Source organism: Gopherus flavomarginatus, chromosome 14 (genome assembly GCF_025201925.1).
Source record: "Gopherus flavomarginatus isolate rGopFla2 chromosome 14, rGopFla2.mat.asm, whole genome shotgun sequence".
NCBI classification, from domain to species: domain Eukaryota; kingdom Metazoa; phylum Chordata; order Testudines; family Testudinidae; genus Gopherus; species Gopherus flavomarginatus.
Window position 1 is genome coordinate 3,540,511 of NC_066630.1, and position 18,840 is coordinate 3,559,350.

General features: G+C 59.5%; 1 protein-coding gene across 5 annotated transcripts in view; it reads left to right on the forward strand.

The window, feature by feature from the left end:
- VPS9D1 (VPS9 domain containing 1) overlaps positions 1-14,478 on the forward strand; it is a 25,611-nt gene extending 11,133 nt beyond the window's left edge. For 2 of the 5 annotated variants that reach the window (XM_050923282.1, XM_050923281.1), the window contains exons 11-15: positions 193-322; positions 1,014-1,222; positions 2,776-2,860; positions 7,569-7,673; positions 13,014-14,478. In XM_050923282.1, the coding sequence (XP_050779239.1) occupies positions 193-322; positions 1,014-1,222; positions 2,776-2,860; positions 7,569-7,673; positions 13,014-13,107 (623 nt within the window). In that variant the 3' untranslated portion in view covers positions 13,108-14,478. Of the gene's footprint in view, positions 1-192; positions 323-1,013; positions 1,223-1,313; positions 2,861-7,568; positions 7,674-13,013 lie in introns of those variants that run through there. The other 3 variants (XR_007769390.1, XR_007769391.1, XM_050923283.1) reach the window with 3 other exon arrangements.
- Positions 14,479-18,840: the final 4,362 nt, after the last annotated feature.

Consider the following 18,840-nt stretch of genomic DNA (forward strand, 5'->3'; position numbering starts at 1 on the left):
GCTCCTGGGTCTATCCCGGGCAGGCAAGTGGCAGAGTGTTGCTCCTCCGTAACGAGCACATGCAGAGGCAGCGTTCATTGCCGTGCCCCGCCCTGCTCTCACTATCAGTGCCTTCAGGAGAAGCTTGCTCTATGGGCCGGCAGTGCTTAGAGAGCCTGACCCAGCCTGCTGCCCGTAACACTTCCTCCCCAGACAGGCTGCTATCCCTGACCCTGCTGGCTTTTGAGGGCCTGAACACCGCCTCCTCCAAGGACCAGTGCCTGGCGCGCATTGAGGAAGCCTTCTTCTCGCCCCTCTGGGCTCCCCTGCTGGCTCTCTACAGGTACCTCAGCTCTGCTGACCATCCGGCCTTGCCCCGGGCTCCGCGTGTGTGGGATGGCAGAGCGCGGGGCATGGGAAGGGATGCTGCATGTGGGAGCCGAGGCCCAAGGCTTTACCCACCTGTCAGATTCTACTGGAGAGAGCCCAGTTCTCCAGACTGAATTCTCGGTGCTAGTGTGTCGCTCTGCGTGCGGAGCCGTGGAAAGGCCAGTGGTGGCTCCAGTGGGGCTGCTGATCCCTTTCCCACAGACAGCGTCATTTGCTGCGGGGAACAGGCAACTGGGCCGTGGGGTTTGAACCCGTCCACGTGTGTCTGTGCATTGGCGTGGAGCACGGTGGGCGGGGCCCAGTGCTCCTGGCAGGCGTTGCTCTTGTATTAAAGGTCAGGGTGGCTGCAGCCTCTCCCCTCCCTGTGTGAATTCGGAGCAGCCCGCAGGCTCCTAGCGGATACCAGGGCAGCCCTTGGCTATCAGAGGTCAGATGCACCTGGTGTTCTAGCCCATGCCTGGCTCCCGTGTGAGTGGAGCAGTTGGTGTGTGTGTGGCACCAGGCTAGTGTAGGGCAGGAAGAACCCAGCCCGTAGGCTCCCCAGCCCCATGGCCGGGAAGTGCTTGTGGGCAGGATTTGGCAGGACCCTGGGAAGACAGTGCCCTGCCGTGCATTCCACCTCCTTTCTGCTCTGCACCCCGCAGGAGGGTCTACCAGGCCCGGGAGGTGGCCCTGTCCAGGAGCATGGAGCGCCACAGGAACGTGCCCCCTTCGGAAATAGGAGTCTCTGCTAACCTCTTCCCCCAGGCCAGCAATGGCCACGCAGCAGGTTCCTACCCTTACAGCATGGCGGTGCAGGAGCTGGGGCTGATCCTTCTGGAGAGCTGCCCACAGAGGAAGCTGGAGTGCATTGGTGAGGCTCACTCTTACTCAGGGGTGCAGGCAGGGGCACCTCAGGAACTCGTTTGGTTTGTTTTTTATAAACTTGTCAGTTGATTTTTCAGGAGTGGGTCTGTTTAGGGCAGGAGAGCCCCGAACACCCAGGGTCTATTCTCTGCTCTGCCACTGATTTCCTCTGTGACCTTGGGCAAAATCATGTCCCGAGTACATGCCTTGGTTTCCCCCACAAGACCCTTCAGTGGAAGGACGCACTAGAGAAGGAAAGAGCCACTGTGATTTACTTGTTTCTGCTCTTCTCCCTGGTGAAGGGGGGGGCCGCTGTATGAGAACTACTTTCAGCCCTGTGCCTTGGGATCTTAGTCAGAGGCTTGGTAGGGTCCCACGCTGCCCCTCTCAAGAGCAGAGATCTCCTGTCCTCACCCCATCCCTCAGTTGGCTCATCTCAACCGTCTGTCTTTACTTTGTGCATCTGTATTCTCTTGTTGCACTGTTACCGTCCAGCAGTTTGAGCCTCTATACCCAAGGCAGCCGTAGGCTGTGATTGCGGCTCTAGGCAGCAAAGCTCTGCTCCATTCCTCTTTGGGCCTGTCCCTGATGCTCCCTTCGCCGGGAGTCTGCGCTCCAAGCCAGGATCACGATACAAAACCCTGCCAGCCAGGAATCGACCAGTGAGGAGTCTGGCTGGCCTGGCTTTGCGTTGGGCAGCCAGCAGCTTTAACCCTTCCCAGGCCTTCTCTCCATCTGGAGACCGCAGTGTGTTTGATTGGCACTAGCACCAGTTCGCAGGGAGCCAGCAGGAGGCACAGAGTGAGACTGACTTGCTCAGGGCAGTTGGGAATAGAACCTGGGAGCCCTATACCCTGGTCCCCTTCTCTAACCGGCTGTCTAGAGGTCCCACGCTGCTTGCTGGGAGGAGCAGAGAGCTGTTTGGTTACATGGTATCGGCTGCTCCTCATTTCTGTCTGCAAAACCACCCTTAAAGAAACCAGAAACACATGGACTCCTCCCTAGTGATGTCCCCTGTGGCAGCAATGGCTGGAGTTGCCACAGGGATGGTAGAGAGGAGGGACAGGTAGCCCTGTGGTTCGGGCACTTGGGAGACCCGGGTTCAGTTTCTTGCTCTGCCACAGATTCCCTGAGGGACCTTGGGCATGTCACTTAGCTCAGCTCCACATCTGTGCCATGGGGATAATGGCACGAGGCAGGGAGGATAAATCCGTTTGAGGTTGCCAGGTGCTCGGATGCTGGGGCCATCGAAGTACTTCGGAGAATCAGGGAGCAAGCTGTGATAGCGAACGGGCCAGCCTGTGTGGTGGGGAGCAGGAGAGGAGGTGACCGTGAGACAATCTGTTTGAAGACCTGGGTGCTCGAGGCCCCATGCAGTAGCCATCCCCTCTTAGCCAGGGGTGGGAAGAGATGTGGGCTGCTAATCATCGATCCCTGGTGCAAACACAGAGGGTCTGCTTTGGGCCCCAGCATGGCCTGAGAGAGCCACCTGCACCTCCCACTGCAGTACGAGCCCCCCGTGCACGTTGTCACTAACGCTCTGTGGTTTGTGACTTGCAGTGCGAGCCCTTCGTGTGATCTGCGAGTGCGCCGAGGAGTACTGCGCTGCCCGGGAGAGCCGGCCCCAGCCCGCGTCTGCGGCCATGTGAGTGCAGCTTGACTCACCTGGGGATATGCACCGGAGATGGATGGATGGTGGCAGGACATTGAGCCCAGCTGGAGGAGAAGACTGAGGGGGGAGGGGCAGTAGAAACTAGCATCAGTGGAGAGGAGTTGAGGGGCATCTGGGGCCCCAGAGCTCTGTGCACCCCCAGGGCTGGAGGAACATGGTGGGTTCACACCAGACACTCCCCCAGCAAGTGAGGAGCCCAGGTCCCTGCCTGCAGGAGATTGCTCCTGGAGAGCTGCTTGGGGGTGTTACTCTCTTCTGGGCTGCCCCCTTGCTGCCAGGCAACCTGATTCTGTGGCGGGTTCCCTGTGGCTCATCCTGTTCTCTGGGCTGCACTGGGACAGCTCTGTGGGAAGCCAGATCCTGCCCGTCAGCCAGGCGGCCGTGGTGAAGCTGGAACTGGGCCTTGACGGATAGCTTGAGACAGCGCCTCCCCCCATGTGACTTCTGCTGAGCCTGGGCTGCGGCAGGGAATCGCTGGGCCAGGGCTGGCAATTAGCGAGCTTCGACTCTGTCCGTTGGACTTAGCCAGCCAGCGGGAGATGGGAGTGAGAGCAGGGATCTGAGTCCCAGCAAGCCGCAGACGTCCTGCAGGCTCGCTCCAGCAGCAGCTGTGTGGGGAGGGAGAGGGCACCAGGCCTGTCAAAGGCATTAAAGCGGAAGGAGGGAGACAGGCCAGTCACTCAGCTGCCTTGTTCGAGAGGGGCAGGGGCGGGGAGAGGCAGTGACAGCAGCAGCTTCTGCCCAGAGTTTGGACTGGGACATTTCAAACAAAGGTGCAAACTCCCCATAAAGTGAGGGGGCAGCGAGGAACACCAGGCCAAGGTGCCCGGCTATGAGGGGCTGCAGCCCCCGGCGGTGGGGAGGAGACTCCTTGACACTCACTGCCGGGCTGTTTTCCCTCCTTAGCTTGCTGGTCGTGTAAAATGGGTCACTCTCGGCAGCTGCCCTGCTGCAGCTCGGCCCAGCTGGTCCTGCTTAGCGCTGCCCTTGCCTCCATCCCCAGCTTCCTCTGGCCATCCCCAGCTCGCTGTTCCTGCTCAGCTCCTCTTCCCAGGCTGCCCACCTTGGAAAGCTGGCAACCTGATGGTGTGTGGCACAGACCCCTGCCCAGCGAGGGCTCTGTCCCCTTCTGCTCCCCGCATCGGGCTGGAAGGCAGCTGGAGAGGTTATCCAGGCCAGCCCACCACTCTGAGGCAGGGCTACGTGTCCCCAGACCTTGTCCATCCTATGCTTCAAAACCCGGCCCTCCAGTTCCAGTGGGGAGAGGAGAAGCCAGCTTTCCAGCCCCCGTGCTACACACAGCCCAGGGCCCTCTGGGGCAAGGCACCCCATGGCAGAGTCCATGGAGCAGAGCGGGGTTCTGGCGGTGCCGATTGATGAGGGACAGTCTCGTGCCAGGGGGTATCCCGGAATGCATTTAAATCTCTGCCCCGGAGACGACTGGATAGAACCCTTGGGGTCCGGGCCTCGGGGACCAGGAAACTGAGCAGAACGGATGGTCAGCCACAGCCCTGCCCCCCCCTCCCTTGGGAGCCCCCGAGGCTGGGCCGAACGGCAGAGACCCGTTGGAACTGGAAGGGGCCGTGGCCTCCCCCCAGTCCTCACTGCTCTTCTGGAAGCAGCAGAAGCGAGAGCCGGGCCAGGCCTGGTTCTCGGCCGCACTGGGCTGGGGACCGTACAGCTGGGTGAGGCAGTGGGGAGCTCTGCCAACCAGCCGGGTGCGAGCGCCCTGAGCCCAGCCAGCCCGAGGCTCCCGTCCACGCCATTGTGTCCTTTCCCAGGGCAGCCTGTAGGTGGCACCCTCCTGCTTCATGTTGCAGCTTCTGTGTCTCCCCCGCCCCCCACCTCGCCCCCCCTTCGCATGGTACAAGACTCGCAGCTGATGCAGCAGGACGCCCTTTCTGCTGGGCTGTGGTTACTGGAGCCCCGGGCAGCTGCCTTGCTCCTCTTGGTCCCCATGTTCCACTCGATGCCTATGGTTGTCGTCCATCCTGGCTTCTTGGGGGATCCTCCTGCGTTGTCTGGGGCAGCCCAGCTCTTGGGAGATGAATGATCCCGAAGCAGCTTCCGGGGCCTGTGTGCGTCATCGTGCTGCACTGAGCTGGCCCGATGCTGTGGGGCAGGGAGTATGTTTGCCCTGTCTGTGCCTTTCTTCTGGCTCCACGCACCCTGTCGGGCAGGCCTGTCTGCTGCCGTGAGGCTGGCCTCCTTCCGGGGGTCTCTGTTCTTCAGGGACCTGGTGTTGTCTCTGACCCTGGAGGCTGTTCTGTGCCTCCTGCTGAGAACTGAAGCAGTGCAGCTGATGGAAGCCGGCGGGGGCTCCTTCCCGGGATGGCTTGTCAGTGACTGATCCTGATTATTACTGCCCATGCTTGGCATGCCCCAGGGCCCCAGCCAGCGTGCTCAGCTTTTGCTGTTCATTAATCCCTTGTTACTTGGAGATGTCTGACGCCTACCCACCCAGCACTGCCCGGTGGGTAGCTCCTGCCCCTCCCCCTGGCTAAGGGCCGGTTAGCTCAGGGCCCTGCACTGCAGCCCCTAGGAGCTGAGAGACTCGCTGGGGGACTTCCAAACCCCCCTGCTCTCCGTGAGACTCAGGGCTGTGGGTAGGGCCTGGGCTCAGCTTTCTTCCAGCTCACTGTCTGGGGCGGGGACAGTGAAGGCTGCCCAGTGCTGGCGTCTGCATCTGAGAGCAGGTGTCCGTGCTCCTCAGAGAGTCTGCTAGCGGGAGAGCCATAGGTGTCAGCATACGCTTCCTAGGCGTGCTCTGCCCAGCCCCTTGTCCAGCCCACAGCACTTCTGCCGTTCCAGCCCGGGGCCCCCTCTCCTCCCGGCCAGCGCCCCTCAGTCCTGCCCCGCTGCCTCGTGGGCACCCGCTTGGCACCATTCCAGCCCTGGGCCCCCTCTCCTCTCGAACAGCGCCCCTCAGTCTTGCCCCGTGGGTACCCGCTTGGCGCCATTCCAGCCCTGGGCCCCTCTCCTCTCGGCCAGCATCCGTCAGTCCTGTCCCACTGTCCCGTGGGCACCCGCTTGGCACCATTCCAGCCCTGGGCCCCCTCTCCGCTCGGCCAGTGCCCCTCAGTCCTGCCCCGTGGGCACCTGCTTGGTGCCATTCCAGCCCTGTGCCCCCTCTCCTCTCTGCCAGCACTCCTCAGTCCTGCCCCACTGCCCCGTGGGCACCCGCTTGGCACAATTCCAGCCCTGGGCCCCCTCTCCGCTTGGCCAGCGCCCCTCAGTCCTGCCCTGCTGCCCCGTGGGCACCTGCTTGGCATCGTTCCAGCCCTGGGCCCCCTCTCCTCTTGGCCAGCGCCCCTCAGTTCTGCCCCATGGTTACCTGCTTGGCACCATTCCAGCCCTGGGCCCCCTCTCCTCTCGGCCAGCGCCCCTCTGTCGTGCCCCACTACCCCGTGGGCACCCGCTTGGTGCCATTCCAGCCCAATGGAAAGGGAGTTTTGAAGTGGAATCTGTTCCCGTGTAACCCTGACTCACTGTCTCGGGGCGGAGGACAGCAGAGCAGTGAGTGCTGGGATGGAATGGAGCCCACTGGCAGTTACCCAGGGAATGTGTCACTGCTGCCTGCCAAGCCCTGGTGATTCGCCTGTCCAGGGCCTTCACACCGAGTGTAGGGACACAGATGCCAAACTAGAGATATTGAAACTGGACGCCAGCTGCTCCTGAGGTATCCAGCCGCTGTCCAGCCTGACGGGAACCGATGGTTCAGCTTACTTGGAGCTGCCCGGTATCGACAGGGACACCCCTTGTGCCCTCGCTAGCCTGGGTACTGACTGCTGCTTTGAAGTGACAGGCATGGGCTGCGCTGGGAAAGGGCCCATTGGCCCAGCTGATCTCTACTCTCCAAGCCTTCCCTCTGTTCCATGGGGCTGGAACAGTGTGTGCAGTGCAGGGCCTGAGAGCCATTGAATCAAACTAAACCCTGGATATGATGGAAACCACTTCAAGCCAGGGGTGTAGCTGCACCCCTCGGTCCAGCACCTCTGCCTCTATCCTGCCTGCTCAGGTTTCTGCTGGGCTCCGTTCTGCCCCTGCGTTCTGAGTCTCTGCTGGCGATGGCGCAGGGAACAGAAACCCCAGGTGGCTGGGCTTCCAGACTGAGCTGTCAGCGTTGGTGCTTGGGGAGGCTGAATCTTGTGTTATCCTTCTCTGGTCCCATCCTCCTGGGGATCACAAAGCACTGGCAAGCCAGCACATCTCGCAGCGCCTCTGGGAGGAAGGTAAATAGTCTCCCCAGACAGGGAAACTGAGGCAGGGGAAGGGAGGTGACTTCCTGCAGTCACGCAGGGAGCTGTTGGCAGAGGCAGGCACAGAACCCAGGCCTCTGCTGGGCCATGCTGCTCCTGTCCTTGTCTTGTAAAGTCAGGGCTCTGGGTCTGGATCTCCTGTGGGGAGAATCCCGTTACCCTTAGGGCTGGTAAGTTACCTTCCCTGTCCTGCTGCCCCTTGGCCAGGCCCCCTCTGCTGCCGGTGACCAGCTGTAGCAGACAGGCTCCCGGTAGGCCTCCTGCTTCCACCTGGAATTGATTTATGCACTAACAGTCCTAGAGTCGATGGCAATGGGCACTGCAGCAAACCCTCTGCCAGCCGGAGAAGGACCTGCCAGGTGGAGGGGGATGTCTTAGCTCCTTCGGGAGAGTAACCTGATTGTGACCTGTGCCCCCTGCAGTGGTGCCGACGACCTCTTGCCCATCCTGGCCTACGTGGTGCTGAAGAGTAGCCTCCCCCAGCTGGTGGCGGAATGCGCAGCGCTGGAGGAGTTTATCCACGAAGGGTAGGAATGGCGGGGGGACGGGATGAGGATTCCTCCTGCTGCCTCAGTTCCTTTGGCGCAGGTGGCTCTGTGCACCACCCATTCCGGACTAAATAAAGCCAACTCTGCATTTCTGGGCAGTTAACGCCTGGCTGCTCTGTGCCAGATGCTGGAGGTGGCTTCTCTGGGCCCCATCCCAGTAGGTGATAGGCCAGTGAGTGGGTGAGCCGGCCCGCCTCCTGTGGCAGCTAGGAAGGGGCTGGCACTGGAGCAGGGCCGGGGAGGGTGGGAAGTGCCAATATGGGAAGGTTATGGCCTTTGGAAACCTGGCAGCAGATACTTCCTGCCCTTCCCCAACTCCACTCGTTCAGCCGGGATGCTGACCAGAGTGGGGCGCCACCCACAGTTCCCCTCTCCTGCGCTGCTTTGCCGTTCCCCTGGTACTGATTCCCAGCGAGACCCCTGGAGATTTGCCGATGGCTTCATCACGCACTGGATTCCCCCCATCCACAGCAGCAGTCAGTGCCTGGTGTGTCTGGAGCCAGTGGCCTCTTCTCCTGCAGCTGTGATGATGCTTGTCACCCCCTTCGAGCACCCAGCTACGTAGCAATTGCTTCCCTCCAGCAGGGGGCAGCAGTTTAAGGGGTTTTAGCAGAACCCACCACAATACAGGACTGGATCTAGCTCTCGCCTGCCCTTCTCCATGAAGCTGCAGGGAGAACTGAGGCAGAGGGACTGGGCTGGGCGCTGGGGCTACGCCACCGAAAAGTGCTGTGGGCAGAGCTGTCCTGGAACCGCAGCTTCCATTCTGTGAATATTTCACATTTCAAAGCAAGTGTTGGTTCCAAATTGGACCAAGGTGCTGGCTGCAAGATCCTCTGTGGGACGGACCCGTCCAAATTGAGTCTGGTTTGGAAGCACCAAACTGGAGTTTTTTCAAGGACTTCTGTGCCTGGCTCCGTGGTCGTCCCGTATGCCATGCTCCCTCTGGAGCTGCTGCAGACCCAGGAGCATGGGGACGGAGGGAGCCTGGTTGGCAGGGAGCTGGGCAGGTGGGCTGCTGTCGTGGCATCCGTGGAAAGCTGGCTGTTGGAATGGACACTTTCCTGCAGAATGTTTCAATTCCATGAAATCAGCACTTTCCAGCGGGTAACTTTGCACCAGCTCTAGCCAGGGGCTCTTTAGTAAACAGCTCCGTTTGGGCTCTGGCTCTTTTCACACAGCATCCTCTAGCTGCAGGCTGGGCCACCAGGTCAGTGCTGGGTACTTGACAGCATCCCCTCCTGCAACGCTCAGGTTCCTTGGCCCCGCAGTGCCCTGGGCTCCCCTGCGTAGCCTGAGATTTGTGTGGTTGGCACCTCAAGGTGCTTAGACTGCAGAGCTGCTGCCTCTCGCCCTGAGAGGTGACCGCATCTCTGCTGCCCGGCTCCCTAGACTGAGCCTGCCCCAGGGCACAGCTGGGGTGTCCTTGTGGGTAGGGCACTGGGCTGGGACTCAGCAGATGTGGGTTCAGTTCTGATCCCTGCCACAGGCTCTTAGGTGACCCCAGGTAAGTGCTCTAACCCTCAGGTTAGTGCCTCCGTTCCCCAAAGTAGCACCCTAAGCCCATTGGTCCCACTCCCTGCACTCCCCGAGCACCGAGGAGGGGAGTCTCTGAAGTCCGGCGAGAGGCTGGGCCTGCCTTGCCACCTTGCAGCTGCTTGTGCGGGTGAGGCTCCCTCCAACTGCCCGTTCCCCTCAGGAATCCCATGGTGAGGAGAGAGGAGCATTGACCCTGTCAGTGCCAGTGGCACATTGTGTTGACAAAGGCAGCACGCGCCAGAGGCCTTAGAAATATGACAAGCCCTGTGCAAACCAGCCCGCTGCCTCTCCGCTCATGCCCTGCTTTCCACAGCCCAGCTGAGCCAGCAGTCTGCTGCCACACCCTGACCTGTAACACGTCTGAGCAAGGCGGGAGTGTCTGGGCAAGGTGGGCGGCCCGGCTGCAGCTGGCAGGGCCTGGCTGAGCCCTGATGGTACAACAGGCGGCTGAGACGAGCACGGGGCAGCCTGGGATGTGTTTGAGAGGGAGCTCAGCAGTGTGAGCCCAAGAGCTGCTGCTGGAGGGGCCCTTCTGGCTCATTGGCCCCTCAGCCCCCTGCACTGCTGCTTTCACAGGGCTGAGACCAGCCATCTGCCGCCCCTGCGAAGGCCCCTCCCCCTCCTATCTGCAGATCAGATTTTCAATACCCCCCTCAGTGTGGCCATATCTGCATGGTGGCTGCTCCCTGCATGCTGAGATCCAAAAGAGCGCCCTCCTCAGGCAGCCTCGGTGCCTGCAGACCTTTGCCCACCTAGAGCCAGGGGCGAGGAGGGGTTTCTGCATGGGGCATCTGGTTTGGCTGAATTCACACGGTGTGGCCCCAGGGGTGCCCGGGAGCCAGCTGGACCCTTCAGCAGGGCCAGCTCTGGGCACCAGCAAATGAAGCACATGCTTGGGGCGGCAAAAACCCTAGAGCCGGCCCTGCCCTCAGGGTCCTGTGGTTTGATCAGTAAGTTTCCCTCCGCAGCCCTGGCCAGTGCTGCGGGGTAGAGTGGTGGGAGCCAGGCTGGCTGTCCTGGGGTGGGGGGACCTAGCATGCAAACCCTGCTCTGACCCCCAGGCCTGGTCTCCGCCCCCACCGCCAGTGGGGAGCCACTGGCTGGGCTCTTGCTGCCGGCCCTGCTGGGTACAGTCACTAGCCGTGGCTCCCAGAGCACTTCAGACACCGGTGGAGCCTGATGTCCCTGTCCCCAGGACATGGGTGGGGACCGAGGGGCAGGGCCTCTCCTGCAGACCCAGCGAGTCAGTGCAGAGCTAACGTTAAGAGCCCGAGTCCGGCCGCCCCTTTTAGTATTGGCATCAAGTGTCTGACGAAGCCAGAGCGAGCCACTGGGCCACCCCATCCCCCTGGCCCTGCTGCAGCCCCAGGGCCAGGCAGAGCCGCTGTCCAAGGCCAGGCCCCTCAGCTTGGCCAGGGAGCTGTCACAGCGAGTTCGAAACCGAACGAGCTTCATGGGCCCCCTAGAGTGGGCGGCTGGGGGGAGCTGGGCTGACCTGGCCCAGTACGGCTGCTGCCCCCTTCCTCAGCAGCCAGCCGAGAGCTCCACACCAGGGGTTATGCTGGGAGGGAAGTAGCGCCCCCCATGGGGCCCTGGCCCCCTTGGCATGCCCAGGGGTTTGCTTGCCCCATTGCCAGGGGACACGTGCCCCTTGGCAAGGGTGGTATGTCCTGTGCTGGGCCGGGACTTCACGTGAGAGGGGCTGGCAGTTTTCTGAGAGGCTGGAAGCCCTGGGCTGAGGTAGCTGCCCGGCCAGGTGCCCTGTACCCAATTGGGCCATGTACTTGGTGGGGAGTGGCAGGGAGACCCCAGGTCCCAAGGAGTTAACGGTGCTTTCTCGGCGTGGCGGGCAGGGGAGGGAGGGGACGAAGCTGCTGGTGGCCCTGGGAAAGCAGAGCAGTGGATTTCTGTGAGCAGCATGGCATCCTCGCTCCTTCTCATGTCCTGCTGCCCAGCACTGAGCGCTAACCCAGCAGGCTCTGGCTCTGTGCGGTCAAGGTTCCAGGCAGGCCGCCAAGCTGCAGCAGAAGCTCTGGCCTGTTCCTACCGAGCTGTCCTTGTGATCCTGTTAGCTCCAATCAAACGTGAAGAGACTCAAACCGGCTCCTCGGGATGGGGTCCTTGCAATGACAGGGGCTGCAGAATGGAGGGGGCTTTAATCCCCCTCATGCTCTCACTGGTCCCCCCAGGCCTTTGGCAGCAGCTGTGTGTGCGTGTGTCTGCGTGTGCAGAAGGGGGTTGGGAGAACAGGCCCTGGCAGTGGAAGGGGGGAATTGGTGGGCTCAGAGAACACAACTCGAAAGGATCTGGGGCACTGACAGGGCTGCATCCGAAGGTGGCTGATGATGCCTTCTTGGGAGTGTTCCAGTGACGTGCCCCCACTGAGGCATTTGGGATTCAGGGTTCCCATCCTTCCAAAACCCTCTGACTTTGCAGGATTCCCTGTTGGTGGGAAGAGGCCCTGCTCTCAGGGAGAATTGATTTAAATCACAGATTTTAATCATGTTTTTATCTGTACTTTTAGTTATTTTCCTAAAGGTTGATTCTCACTGGTTGGTAACAGTTAAAACTCGCTGATTTGCAGTTAAATATAGCCTTTACACTACATTTGGTGCTGCTTTTTGCTAATCAGGAGGATGCACTGTATTTAGAAACATTTATTTAAGCACTTATGTAGCTTAACTTGCATTCATTGAGATTCTTAATTTTTCATTGCTAGAAAATGGTGAGTGATACATTTCTGCTTTACTGGATGATTAATATTTTACTTGTGATTTGTGTCAAGTTCTGTTTGGATAGAAATTCAATTTCAATTAAAAATGCACAAAACCAGCATTTAAATTTTTTTTTTAATTTAGTAGAACTTCCGTAACAGTTTGGGAGACAGAAGAAAAGTTATTTGAAATGCAAAACGTGTTTTGATCAACTTTTTAAACTAACAGATTTGTTACACAAAGGAAGTATTGTCTGTAGCTAGTAAACTGAAGAGATTGTTTCTGGTTGTTGTGTCTTCTAGGATGATAGAACTAGTAGATCGCATCCTCTCACACCTAGTTTTTTTCAGAGAGCAGAAGAGGAAAACAAGCTTTCCTGCTTTTTCAGTCCTGGCTGGTTTCTTAACTTTGAATGAGCTAGTCAGTGAACTGAATGAGTTGAATAAACTGACATGAAGACAATATTCTCTCTGCACCTGCAGAAGAGGCCACTGCTGTCAAAAGCTGGTTTAGCCCTTCCACAAATTCAGGCTCCAGGGACTTCCTCCAGTTCAGGGCTTTGACTGTCTTTAAAGCTTGGCAGCAGACACGTATTGCTTCATACTGCACTTAACGTAAATGATTGTAACAGATGATGATACATTGAGGCCTTACCCTAGGTTGTCAATTTCAGATTTAATTTTAAATGAGTTTATTTTTCAAGCAGAGCCCTGTAACTGCTGTATCCCCTGCTTGGCGGTTAACCCAGAGCACTCGCCGCCGGGGTAGTGGGGAGGCCAGCGGTCTGGGAAAGAGAGGGGAAGGCTGAGCTTACACTATCACTGCCCTTGACAGGTTGCTGCCTCTGTACCCACGGGTGGGACAGGCGTGGCGAGGCGGTTAGTGCATGCTGGGGAGGCTCAGAACTCGCAGTGGAAAGGGGATAGAGCTGTCTGCAGGACCCGGCGGGTGGTGCATGCCCCACTAGGAGATGGGCTGGGGCTCTCTCCAAGGTAGGCCATGCTACTGATTGAAATCCCTCCCTGGGGCTTTCGGGATGCCCTGATCTCTCTTGTTTCTGTGCCAGGTACCTGATCGGAGAGGAGGGTTACTGCCTGACCTCCCTGCAGAGCGCACTGTCCTATGTGGAGTCCTTGCACGGAGAAGCCATGGTGAAGTAATGGGGCTTCACGTCTGCCTGCTGAGCAGATGGGCCCCGCCCTGATCACTCAAACCCCCCTCGGCTGGGAGATGCAGCTAACGCACGTCTTCCGGAGACACTACCTGGGGCCCGACTTGAAGAGAGAGGCCCAGACGTTCCCACCTTCCTTACCCCTTTGTCCTGCCTGCTGTGAAGGGCAGGGCATGTTTTGTGCAATGTTTTGGGGTGGCAGTGACCCGGGGTTGCTGCTTGGGTTGCTCTGCGCCTGTCATGCTAACTGTAACTACTGCGCGGCGAGGGGAGAACAGGCTGCTGGTGGGGTTCGACCAGTGACTGCTGCTGTTAGGGCCTGTCTTGATGCTTTTTAGGAGCCTGTCTTTGCTGCTTTTGTGTGGGGCTTCCTGCAGCCTCCCCCTGGAGCACAGGCTCAGGGAGGGGGGGCTGCAGCAGGCGGTTACTGTCCTGCTGTCCTTCCCCCAACTGGGAGGGACGGCCTGGAGGGCTCTTGGCCCAGACAGCTGCCCTTGCTTTATCTAGGGAGGACTTTGAGCTGAGCACAGGGTCTCCTTGGGGGCCACCAGGCCTGGCCAGGGCGAGTGTTGGCTGTTGGTGAGGGAAGCCTGAAACAGGCCCCAGCTTTGTGACTCCTTGTCTCGAATGTTGCCTATGTGGCCACTGCAGGGTCCCTGGGCGCTGCAGCTTCCGGCATGGACGGTTTTATCTTCTAAGGGACATTGACCGTGTGCTACCAGGAGCTGCTGTTGGGTGTCAGCACCATGCTCCCTGCGGCTGTAGCGCCTACTCGCCCACCCCACGGGCTGCGCCAGCATTTGAACTGTGTATTTAAAGCGTGTGAGAGAGAGAGCGGCTGTGATACCGTGTCTCAGCATCCACCTCATTTCAGCTGCTGCCCAAGGAACCCTGTAGGCTGCCTCTGGGGCCTGTTCTGGGCGGGTGCTGGAGTCTGATTCTGCCAGCTAATGCCGCGCTAGCGTCTGTGCACAGCGCTTGGCGGTGGAGCCAGAGGCTAGTGTGTGTCTGGGGTGGGGGGCAGCATGTTCCAGTCCCAGAGGAGAGTTGGGCAGAACCTGTGTGTTTGTTCTCCGTGACTCTGCACGGATGCTCAATTCTGACCAGACAGCGGCTGGTGGGGCAGGGATGTGGCACCGCTACCCCCCAGGCTGGGGAGTGCTGTGCCCATGGGAGCTAGGGCTGCAGGGCAGCGATTTCCACTGCCTCAGCTACTGGGCTCATTTCAGCTGGAGCTTTAAATGCTACTGACCACGGGGCAAAATCCCTGGCGGTGAAAGACTACTGGATCTGCTGAAGTTACTTGAAATCCTCTCTGGAGAGGGTGTCCGAGCCGACCGCGGTGGCTGTCAATGGGTGTGTCAGGTGTGTCCCCCTGGAGCAATGTCCTGGCCATCCCTGCCCCCTTCGGGCTCAGGGAGATTGATGGCAGGGTGGTGGCACTGCCCTGGGCATGGCTGGGAGAGCCATGATCTTCCGGGGCTGTGGGGGTGCAAGCTGTGCAGAGTAGAAGGGGCTTGTATTAATTTAGATGGAATAGAAGGACCCAAAGAGTCACGGGTGTTAACAAGACCCTGTTGCTGTCAAACTCTAAGCAGTGTCAAACGAGGTCTGGGTTTGGTATACGGAGACCTCGGCCTGCTTCGCACCATGGCAAACAACCCTGAAAATCCTTCGGACCTTGTGTTAAAGAGACGAGACAAGGAAAAACAGATAAAGCCTTGCCCTGGGAAGTATTAAATAGGATTTTCATGTTAACAACACCCTGTTTGCTGTCCCTGTAGCTGGAGAGATTTTAGCTGGAACCCCCCTCTGCCAGTCTCGCAGCCAGTGAGAACTGTCCTGCTGGGGAAAGGAGGAGTGAGCTGAGCTGGGTGCAGCTGTCATTGTTGTTATTCCTGTTCTGTTTCCTAAGGAGACAAGACAAGACGAACACACACAAAAGGGGAGGGAAAGGAACAGCAAAGAGACAATGCAACCTCTGTCTCCGATGCTGACTTCTGATAACCTCGCTGGTGGAAAAACACTGGCACGGCACACAGGCTGCCCAGCTCCGGTGAGCCCCAGCAAACTCATTCCAGCTTTGGGCTGGGCGGGGCGTTGCTTTTAGCTGCCTCTCTGCTCCCAGCCATGTGCAGAATATACAGTCTCAACCAGCTAAGCCGGGGGGTGGGGTGAGGAAAGAAGAACTAAGGTGGGGAAGCAAAAGGACCTGGGGGGAGGGAGGAGATGAATTCTCACATCCCAGGTGGGGGTTACCCTGGCGCTGGCAGAGGTGTTGACGTCATCTGGGTCCTTCTTTCTGGCCTGGTCAGGACCTCTCTCAGGATTAGGGTGACAAATGCCCGGGGTCCCAGGAGACAGGGTGGCAGCCAGGATGGTGAAGCTTTCTCCAGTAGCTAATTTTTCTCCCCACTGTCTCTTTAAGGACCGCCCCAAGGGAGTGGTGGGCAGAATAACTCATCCCCTTGTTATTTTGTCTGCCAATTAGGCCTAGTTTCCTACACACCAGTTTTGGTTCTCTGATTGCTGGGTGCACACGTCTCTTGTTCACCCGGCAGGATCTTAACACAATCCTTGAGTTACAGCAATAGGCCTCTTGGTTAAACTAACTTGGCCTTTCTGTCACCCATTGCACCTTTCCCACCACCGCCTGTTCTAGGTGATTGTGAGAGCTTAGAACTCGTGCACTTGGCACAGCTGAGCTCACCATTCGGGAACATTTGTGGGCCCAGTTATCCCAATGGGGCCAATCTGCTTCACTCCGTCCAGGAACCCCCATGGCAGCTCCCGGGGCCTGGATTCCTGAGTGCTCGTGAGAGCAGCAGAGCCACGTGTGTCTTGGGGCTGGATGGTAGGACTGGGGCAGCTGTTTCCCTCCATAGAGCCCTGGGTTTGGGTGTGGGGAGAGCTGGGCCACGCTCCAGTTGGTTGGGGCCTTTGCACCGTGCTCAGCCGTAGCAATGGCTGATTTTTGCTCATCTGGCAGCTGCCCTACACAGGAGGGCAGGGAGCAATGGGACCTGCCCATCACTCTCTTCCCCGCATTGGGAACCTCCACCCAGCATGCTCTTTGGGCTCCCAAAAAGGAGATTTCTTCTGTTTCAAAGCCACCTGCTCTAGCTGTTGAAGGCTGAGCCGGCCGGCGGCTGTGTGTGCAGCCGGGTGTTTTCTGCCCCTGCCTTCACCACTCCGCTCTCTCTCTTTCAAGGCTGCTTTGTTTTAACGGTGGAGGGATTGTACCGTAATAAATGCTGCTCCCCACCCCCCTGGTGTGTCTGTGCTGGTTCCTTGCCTGAGTTCCAGGCGTGACTTCAGAAGCAAGGAAGGAGCTGCAGCCCCAGCTCCATCCTGACTGACCCTGGGGAGCTGCCCTGGAGAAGCAAAGGATGGAGTGGGCCTGGGAGGCAAAGCCCCCATCCCCCTTTAGCTCATGGCTGTGCTGGTCCTGTAGCTAGAGGAGGTGGCAGGCTGGCCCTGAGTTCCCTTTAGTAGCCACCTGGGTGGCGGCAGAGGAGATGCCGCTGCACGGAGCAGAGGGTGCTCGCTTGCCAGGTGCAGCCAGAGGTGTGTTGAGAACTCCCTGCTGGGAAGCTCCTTGCCTGGCAGCGAGGAGATTCCTGGGGATCGCTGAGTGGCTCCAGTGGGGGAGAGATGGGACAAGAGCCTCCCTGTCTTGGCAGCGGTGGGAGGACTGAGCTCAAAGCAGGGCGGGGCTGGGTGTGCGGAGGTGAAGCTGTGGCCTGTCCCTGGTGGTGAGCAGCAAAGCCTTGGGGCAGGCAGACCGATCTGTGCTAGGAAAAAGCTAGAGCCTAACGTGGAGGCGACTACAGTGCTACCATGAAGTTTTCTATAGCCTCAGCTGGAGTCCTCTGCCTGGCTTTGGTGCCTTTTCTGCAAAGAGCCGAGGGGGAGAGAAGGCAGTAGGCCTGGGGTCTGTCCGGCAGGGAGCCAGCCACGCGCTCAGTTGCCCTGTGCTGTAACTCAGGGATGTGAATAGGGAGCGCAGGATACAAGGAAATATTTTTGCACATGACCCATGGAACTCACTACAGGATGTTAGAGGCAAGTAGCTTAGCAAGAGTCAAAGGCGGGCTTAGACATTTCCAGGAGCACCAGGGTGAGGTCAGCGAGGCTAGGGTGAGCCGGAGCCTTGCTCCTGCTCGTGGAAGAAGCTGGCGGCCAGGTGGACTCAGGAAGGAAACGTCCTGCCATTGGGGGATAGGGCTGCTGGCAGGGGGGGTGTTCTAGGGACTGCGCTTCCCCCGGAGCATCCAGCATTGGCTGGGCTTGGAGACGGGCTGCAGGCTGACTGGGCCAGCGCTGTGCCAGTGTGAAGGGGGAGCTGAGCTCAGGGCTGGAGCCTGATGCTGATGTGACCTGGCAGGTGTGAAAGTGCTACTGACAATGCTCACCACTCCTGGAGTGGGGCGGGCTGCGAAGGAGCACTCAGCGCCAGGGTAAACATGCCAGCCTGCATCAGGCACATGGCCATGGAGGTGTGGGACCATGGCCCCGTCGCTCCCTGCATCTTGCCCGTGGGCCCTGCAGCAGCAGGGGGCCATCCGGCCCTTCACTTCATGCTCTGTGCACTCACGCAGGTTTCCCAAGCGGCTGCTTGAGCTGTACTGCGAGGAGACACTGAGCAAACCAACCTCCTGGTACCCCAGGCCAGAAGGGGATTGAGTGACAGGGTGGCTCACTTGCTGATTTCCTGCTCTGTTCATTCCCTCTGGGGCTCTGGCACTGGCCACCGTTGGAAGACAGGACGCTGGGCTGGATGGACCTTTGGTCTGACCCAGTATGGCCATTCTGATGTTCAGGCTGGCAGGGGACTGAGTCTGGGGGGTGGGGGAGAGCCACCCCAAGGGGCAGCACTGGCTCCCACACGAGCCACCCACCCATCCGAGCAGCAGCCCTTCTCCACCTATGGAGCCACCCTGGGAGGATCTGCTGTGCTGAGCCTTGGGGCGCCAAGAGCACCCTGTGGAGCTACGGGACACAGGCGGCCAGAGCAGGAGCCTTGGCTGAAGCCAGGCTGGAAAGAAGGGGGTAGCCTGGAACCCCTGGGGTCTCTATTCTCACCCCGGGCACCTCCCCAGGCCTGGCCTTTGTGCTGAGGAGACATTGCCTTGTGGTGCTGGCAGGCAGGGACAGAGCCAAGTGACGGGCATGGTGCCCTTCTGCAGCAGCCCTGTGTGAGGGCAGCTGGCTTGGTGCCCAGGGGCTGTGGGAACACCCTCTCTGGCAGGGGCTGGGGAGTAGCCATTCACCATCACGGGACGGCAGTGGGCAAGGCGTGGGGCTGCCTGGCCCTGCATCAGCTCAGCAGTGCTGGGCTGGCCCAGGGCATGGATCAGAAACCCCCTGAACCCTGCAGGCCAAAGTGGTGTGAGTCAGTGGGTGGTGCCCCCTCCCAAGCTCATCAGAGCAGGCCCAGCCCCTGGGGCTAATGAAGAGAGAGGTGCTGGGTGAGGCAGGGAGGGAGCCAGCCAGGCTTGTAGCATCAGAGGAAGAGGGACTCGGGCCGGCCCGTTACCGCTCATCTGACTGGAGGTGCAGGGCCCAGGCCAAGCTGGGTGCCAATGCAGCTGCTTTCTTGTCCACTCTGCCCCCCTCAGCTGGGAGCCCCACGCCCAGAGGCGCGAGGACTGGGAGGAATGTGGGGGTGAGGAGCAGGCTCGGGCTAGTGACGGCCTGGTGCCCAGGTCAGAGCTCGTGT